General features: G+C 34.4%; 1 protein-coding gene across 1 annotated transcript; it reads right to left on the reverse strand.

The window, feature by feature from the left end:
- Positions 1-1,669: 1,669 nt before the first annotated feature.
- On the reverse strand, positions 1,670-5,411 carry LOC114259894 (G-type lectin S-receptor-like serine/threonine-protein kinase At1g61550). Its single transcript, XM_028199921.2, has 7 exons — positions 3,994-5,411; positions 3,753-3,866; positions 3,484-3,638; positions 3,197-3,407; positions 2,835-3,072; positions 2,236-2,386; positions 1,670-2,130 (listed from the first exon to the last, which is right to left on the reverse strand). Exons 1-7 carry the CDS (start codon positions 5,324-5,326, stop codon positions 1,828-1,830), a joined length of 2,505 nt encoding a protein of 834 aa, XP_028055722.2. The 5' UTR covers positions 5,327-5,411; the 3' UTR covers positions 1,670-1,827.
- Positions 5,412-7,893: the final 2,482 nt, after the last annotated feature.

A 7,893-nucleotide genomic window follows, 5' to 3' on the forward strand; every position in this document is an offset into this window, starting at 1 on the left:
CCCATATGTTCACATTTGTAACTCTAGTCTTTCTCCCAACCCAAGATATATTTTAAGAAAATTTTCAAAGCAATGAGCCAATTGTCATACCAACTAGTGTTTGCTTCCATTAAACTTTTATTTCTAGTATTTCAAACATAAAATGTTCCATATATATCATACATAACTGCATCAGTAGGGAAAATAGTTGGCAAAGGCAAGCAAAATCTATTGAAGGAAAAAAAATAAAAAAAATCCTTACAATGTTCCCACCAACATATGAGTATTTGCCAATTCTTGTGTCACTTGGAAAGTTTGCGCTAACCCAAGTCTGAAATTTTTGGATTCATGTCATCATCCAAGAGAATATTGCTAGTTTTCAAAATCTCTAAGAGTAACTCTTAAACAAGAATCACGTTGGAGATAAAGAAGCCCTCTGGCAATATCTTGAACAATGGAGAGTTTTCTAGTGAGATCTACATGTGTACCTTGATGAATTGAGAGTGATTTAGGGATCAACATGCTTACATTTAATATCATCAAGGGGTTTCTATTTCAATTACACTTTCCAAGACAAATGTTCATAAGTGGATTTCAAAGAACTTGAGCTTGAAAGCTTTAGTGGATTCTAGAGTGGCTCGTCGTCGTGGATTCGACAATGGCATTATGGATTCAACTTTGGGTGAAGCAATTCTGAGGTAAAGACGATATTGAAAGAGGCACAATGAGTTAGGTTTAATTTGGAAGTGGATCTGCTTGGTAATTGAGGGTATTCTAGTGTAATTTCATTATTTTTTTGGTAGATTGAATTATGCCTTTGGTCTGTGATTTTTTTACCACAATTGTAATTTTTTTTTAATGTAAAATCTTTGTGTCTATTATTGTTGCTTGATAGTAGATCTAATTCAATTATCTCATTATTGGATTAGATATATGGTTTTTTTGTTTTATTGGGAATTGTTACTCATTGTAGATATTGAATCATAGTCACAAATCATAATCTCGAGAATCTTAAACTTTTCAACTTTGTCTCTCTATCTTTCTCAATTCTTGATGCGTCACCACCCTCTCCATCTCCCCTAATGCTCCTTCTCTTACTTTCTAGTCCATCTATGTCCTTCTGTCTCCACAATCTCACCTTTGACACCTCCTGCAATAGCTAGCCCTTTCCACCTCTGCCTTTCTTTTCCATAGGGATGGCAACGTAATAGGTTTGTAGTAATCTACCCCTGCTTATATCCCCTACCTTGAAGAAACTCTCCACACTAATGGCTAAACTATGGAGTCGTGTCCATCATGTTTTTAGAATTCATAATAGAAAAAGAATAAAATGATGAGAGAAAAAAAAAATAAGAAGAGAAGATTTTTTGTTTTTGTTTTTTTGTTTTTTTTTTCCTTTTTATTTGATTTCGTTGGAGAGTGAAACAATTGAAAGTTCTATTACCAACATACAAAATTCTACCATGTACACTCACATCGTAAGAAAGTTATAAATGTTTGTGTTGTTATGTCATTTTGTAGTAGAAGCTATGAATGATGAATCTATAATGTGAACCTCTAAAGTGAAAGTGACAAACTATTGTGGTTATATTATGAATATTGTGGTTACAAACCTTTTGATTCTTGCTAGTGCAACTTGCCTTGTTTTCTTACGTGCCTATCCATTTATTTCAAGAATTACATAGCCAAGTACACTGTAACACCAAACTTTATTAATGGAAAATAATCAAAAGAGAAGATCAACTATGTTACATAATTATATAATTATAGTCCTTGCTATATTTGTTGTTGTCATTACACAATAATGTCAATATATGTTGTGCGACATATACATAATTTGTTAATTGGTTATCGCCCTTCAATACTTGATAGAGATGCCTTATTTATAGAATATATTCTATTGCATTGTGACCGAAGATCGACATCTGACAAGCTTTGACTAGTGAATGTAGGTTGTTTTGGATGTGGAAGATCTATTTCACTGCTCAGCATGAGAACCACAACAGACATGGTTGGCCTATCCGCAACATGGCCCTGAACACAAAGAAGGCCAATATGTATACATCTCATTACTTCAGACCAGGAACATGAATCAATCACTACCTCATCCACTAAGTCTGATGCCCGGCTTTCGTTGCACAATTTCCATACCTAGAATAGTTCCACATATGTCCATATATGAATTAGTAGAACCACATATAATGGTGGTGACTAACAATATATGAAAGCATGTAAAGGTGAAATTAGTGCACTTACATAACCAAGGAGGTTTACGTATTTTTCACAACAATGGAAACACGTATTCCTCATGCCACTAACCATCTCTAGTAGCAAAACACCAAAGCTATAGACATCCGATTTCTCTGAAAATAGCCCTCCCATTACATACTCAGGAGACATGTATCCACTGCATTTGATTAGAAATTATTACATTTATGCTTACCTAAAATTATAGGACTTCCAGTCAATAAATATAATATAACTATTCTAAAAAAATTAAAGATTAAAAAAGGAAGGAGACAAACTTATTTATTGAATCACTTATATTGCCTGAATATATATTTTAATTTGTAGTCATTTCACTAAATGATAAACAAAAATAAAATTTATGTACCAAAATGAAAACTACTTAGCCTCATTTGTAACTCTAGTCTCCATCCTAATCAAAGATATATTTTAAGCTTATTTTTGAAGTGGTGAGCCTGTTGTGATCCTTACTAGTGGCTATTTCCATTATACTTTTATTTGTTGTATTTCAAACATAAAATGTTCCATATCAATACAAAACTCCATCAGTAGAGAAAATAGTTGGCAAAAGTGAGAAAAATCTATTAAAGGAAAGAAAGGATCCTTACAATGTTCCCACCACTCTGTGAGTATTTGCCAGTTCTTGTGTCACTTGGAAAGTTCGCGCTAACCCAAAGTCCGAAATTTTTGGATTCATGTCATCATCTAAGAGAATATTGCTAGCCTTCAAATCTCTGTGAATAACCCTTAAACAAGAATCCCGGTGGAGATAAAGAAGCCCACTAGCAATACCCTGAATAATGTGGAAGCGTTTAGCCCAATCAAGCTTCGCCTTTTTTGTTGCATCTAAAGCATGAACAAGAAGAAAACAAGTTTGAAAATTTCTTTCCTGAGCGCTAGACATAGTTGTAGTAACGGTATTGAATGCTATGAACAATTTACAGGAGGAAAGATGAGACTATAAACCAACCAAAGAGAAAAGTGTCCAAGCTTTTGTTTGTCATGTACTCATAAACCAATAGCTTCTCTTCCCCTTCAATGCAGCAACCCAAGAGCCTAACAAGATTCCTGTGCTGCAGTTTGGATATCAATATGATCTCATTCTTGAACTCTTCCACGCCTTGTCCTGAATGCCTTGAAAGTCTTTTCACTGCCACTAGCTGTCCATCTTCTAACTTTCCCTGTAGTCCACCATTTTTATTAGTTTGTAAATCGGATATATGTCAACTTAATTCATATATTTAAGAACATAGTTACCTTATAAACAGGTCCAAATCCTCCTTCCCCAAGTTTGTTTGTTATGCTGAAGTTATCGGTGGCGGCTAATATTTTGTCAAAACCAATAATTGGTAGCTCTGAAGTGTCCATTGAATCAGCCATTTCAAAGTCCTTTCTCCTGTTTTCTTTGTTAACTGATGTACAAAAAATGAACCACAGAATCGAAAATTATTTAGATTTCTCAAATTTGAAATATGTTAATAGTAATCATAGTTGCTCGTTAGAATTCAATTATGTAGCTTTCTTACCTCTTTGATTTGCTCTCCACCTATGCAAACCATACATGAAAGCACCCAAGAGGACAACCCCAGAAATTGTTGTAAAGCCGATGATGAATTTTTCATCATTTTTCTTATCAGTTCCTGAAAAAAAAAAAAAAAAGAAGAAAAAAGAAAAAAAAGAAAAGAAAAAGATGATGAAAAACAAATTACAAAATAAAAATGGTATTGCTAATCCAAAGATATTAAGGCTCAAATAAATTAAATTTACCCAGCTCTGAATATGAAAGGCGAAGGTAGAGGTCATTCCCGGCAAGTGAAAACTGCTGAACATCCATGAGCCCTCCAGTCCAAACCATACAATCAATTCCAGTCACATATGCATATGCCACACAAGAACAGTTACTCAAGCACGATTGTTGGCAACCTGAGGAATCCTTGGTGTACAAATATTCAAAATGATCCGGCAGCTTCATACTTCTCAACTTCCAAAATCCATCATTTTGAGCCTTTACTGATGATGCTAAGCTGCTAGTGTTCTTTTGGCATAGCAAATCAGTTTTCCTCACACAACCACCTGCCCAATTTCCTTTCTTCCAATCCTCAATTGAGTTTGGTACAAACCCTTTCAAGCACTCACAATTTGGAGACGTATTCTTATTGCAAACTCCAAAAGGTCCACAAACCCCATAAATATCACATCGATTGGCTGGATACATCCAATAAACATACGGGTTCTTGACTTGTTCATCCATAAACATTCTCTTCAAAGTTCCATTTGGTGCTAAGAACATAAAGTGGATATAAGAGGTGGTGTAAACGTGCCATATCAAATACACACTTCCCGGTTGATTACCGTGTATGATGTAAAATCCATCGCTGTTGGCGTTCTCAATGTCCACTACGCCTATAAACTTCGATCCGTCCCATGGACCACTTCTCCAGTATGGCTTGGAACCATTCCAAATGAAAACCTGCGTTGGTGTGTCCAGTGACAACCCGCAAACATACTCTCCAGGGGATGGGTCATCTTCGGTCAGCCAGGAAGACATGAAGTGTTGCTCTCCTGTTTTAGTGTTCATTTTTAGCATCATTTCCGGTAAAACAGTGTCACAAGGATAGTTAAAGCTCTCCCACAAGATCAATCCAGAGACACTATCTTTAACAGTAAGGTCTCCCCTGTCTGAAAGCACTGCAATTGAGTTGTTGGAATGGACAGAAACATTTGTCAACCAGACAGTAGTGTTCATGCCATCAAGTAGTCTCAGATTTCCATCTTTACCAATTGTTAGACTGGAAGAGGCAGAGTCTGTTGCTGTAACTGTAAGTGGATTCTCTCTGTTTGCCACCCATACGACTTTTCGATCTTTTATTTGTATGTTCTTGTGCCAAATCCCAACATATTGCTTACTGGAATTGCTTGGAATGAAGAAGCCTAACTCAAAGATTTGGCCAGAGGAGATGAGAGTTTGTCCTACTGAGATTGATTGTGATTGTGTTAAAGTATCAGTTGGAGTGCAGTGTAGTGATGGAATAGTGAATAAGACAAACAAGAGGAATGGGAATGAAAGAAAAGAAAAAGGAATTCTGCATTGGATACCCATTTCCTTTTAAATGTTCTCTCTGTCTTGTGCTGCTTTGCTAAATGGCTTCACATAACTTGATTTTTATGCTCAGATAACTTAGCTCTAATTCTTATTATTGAGATCCACCTTTCATTGTATCTATACTTCATGAATATAATAGCGATACTACGGTATCACCATTTGGGTGGTGCAATTTGACTGAAGTCACGTAAGTGTAGTTACTGCGGTCATTGACGCAGTTCAGTGTACTTGGCACTAACGGCACTATTATTAAACGATTGCATTAAAAGTGCTTTGATAGAATTTTATGACTTTTCTCTTCTATCATTAATTACTCTCCTTTTCGAACTCAACCACTCTTCTACTTTTAGTTTTAGTGTTAGACACCCCCCCCCCCCCCCCCTTTTTTTTTTGGTGTTTCTTATTTATTTCTACAATAATTTACCATTTATCTCCCTCAATTATTGTCTTGTAAGAAAATGTTATAAGTTCCAAATTTTTTACCAAATGAATGTCTCACGTAGAGTTCACATTGTGAATCCCACATTCATGTGAGACATTTGATTATTGATTTGGTAGAAAATTTTATATCTCTAACATTACCCTTTGTCCTGTATCACTTTACCTCCTCTTGGCCCAATATAGCTTTATCCCAACAACTAAAAAATGATATACTTGTCACTTTAAATTATAAATTTATATCAATATAAATATTTTATTAAGAATCCGTCTCTTAAAAAGATTAAAATTTGGCATATGACTTACACATGACATCTCGAATGGAAGGTTCAAAATGATATTATCAATCTGTTTGGTTTAGTTTTTAAAAACTATTATTGAGTTTATATATTTATATATATATATATATATTATCTTTAATGAATTTCTTTCATCTTTTAGTTAATTTTTTAAAATTTTTTACAGACATCTAATTTATATGCATTTAAAAAGGAAAAAAAATTGATTTGATGTTCATAAAATATAGTTTGACAAAATAAACATTCGAAATATATTTTTAATTTTCTAAAATTTATTTTTACCATCCAAAAAAAGATAAAACTATATAAAAATGATGAATATTTTTTATTTCTCACAGAAATAATTTTAGTTTTTTAGAAGAAAATTAAAAAAAACAAATTTTGAACACCAAACCAAACAGGGAAAGAATATTTGTCAAGAAATTTTAAAAAGTTCATTAAAGACAAAAATAAAAAAATATACCAATTTATTTATTTATTTTCTTATCATTTTAGACATTTCATATTTGAGATATCATATGTAAGTCACATGTCAAACTTTCATCTATTACAATTCGTTAACAAAATATTTATATTGATATAAATTTATAATTAAAGTGGAAAAGTCAAAACACCATTAAAGATGTGGAAACTTCCGATGGAGGCAGATTTCTTTCGGTTCAAAATTTGAACTAAAGGTCACTGTTTGGGTTTGTGGGGACCATCACAAGTTTCGTTTCAATGATTAGGACTATTTATTTTATTGAATACTTTATATATTTTATCGATAAAAAAAAAATTAGATTGATCTGATAATTGAACCGGAAAAGGGGTCACTGCTGTGCTTTGCCTTTGTTTGAGGTGTATTATGACTTTATTTTTATGATCCAAACCGTTGCTTTTGTATGGTTTGTTGAGTACTTCATGCCTACCAAAAATCATATTAATCGAATATCAACAACTATATGATCGATAATCAAAAAAATAAATAATAAGTTTTTCTTTTGAGAAACAGCATAAACAATATGCAATTCGATCATATAGTTATTAATATCCGATTAATATGATTTTTGGTAGGCATGAAGTACTCAACAAACCCTACAATATGAACGGCTTAGATGATAAAAATAAGACCATAATACACCTTAAACGGAAGTATCACAGTCACTGTTGTGCTGTGAGCACAGCAGGAACCACGTCCGTGACTGCGTGTAAGTTGACTGCAGCTAAATCGCACTCCACCATTAAATGAGTTGTCTTGCATTAATTTGTCTACTTAATCTTATCAGTACCGTTTTATTAGCCAATCACACATAAAATAGTATTATTGAATATTCAAAACTCAAGTAATGTGACTATTATCGTATGGATAAGGTGTCGTTTGGTAACACTTACGTTTCAGTTTTCTGTTTATATTTACAAAAATTTTAAAAACTCAAATAAAAACTTATTTGGTAAAATTTTTTATTTATAAATCAGTGGTCTCAATTTATAAATTTGGCCAAAAAATGAAAACACAAAAAATGTATTTCCATTTTGAGTTTTCAGTTTTTTTTTTTTTTTACCACCCAACACTAGCCACCACCCGCTACCATTTTCCACCACCGTCTTTCGCCACCACCACTACCCACCACCCACCACTCGCCACTACCATCCACCGCCCGCCACCACTACCTACTTGCCACCACCACTCACCACACACCTGCCACCACCACCATCCACCACCTACCACCACTAACCACCCATCACTACCAGCCACCTGCCACTCACCCTCCACCACCACCCACCACCCACCACCCACCACCATCACCCACCTGCCATCACCACCTGCCACCCGCCACCACCACC

This window comes from Camellia sinensis, chromosome 9 (assembly GCF_055761805.1).
Source record: "Camellia sinensis isolate YWXY chromosome 9, ASM5576180v1, whole genome shotgun sequence".
In the NCBI taxonomy this organism is placed as follows: Eukaryota; Viridiplantae; Streptophyta; class Magnoliopsida; order Ericales; family Theaceae; genus Camellia; species Camellia sinensis.

Coding starts and splice junctions, on each gene's coding strand:
- LOC114259894 (XM_028199921.2), bottom strand. CDS start 5,326: ATGGGTATCCAATGCAGAATTCCTTTTTCTTTTCTTTCATTCCCATTC. Junction 3,408..3,483: donor GATTTGGACCTGTTTATAAG/GTAACTATGTTC, acceptor GGTGGACTACAG/GGAAAGTTAGAAGATGGACA. Junction 2,387..2,834: donor CACAGAGTGGTGGGAACATT/GTAAGGATCCTT, acceptor AATCAAATGCAG/TGGATACATGTCTCCTGAGT.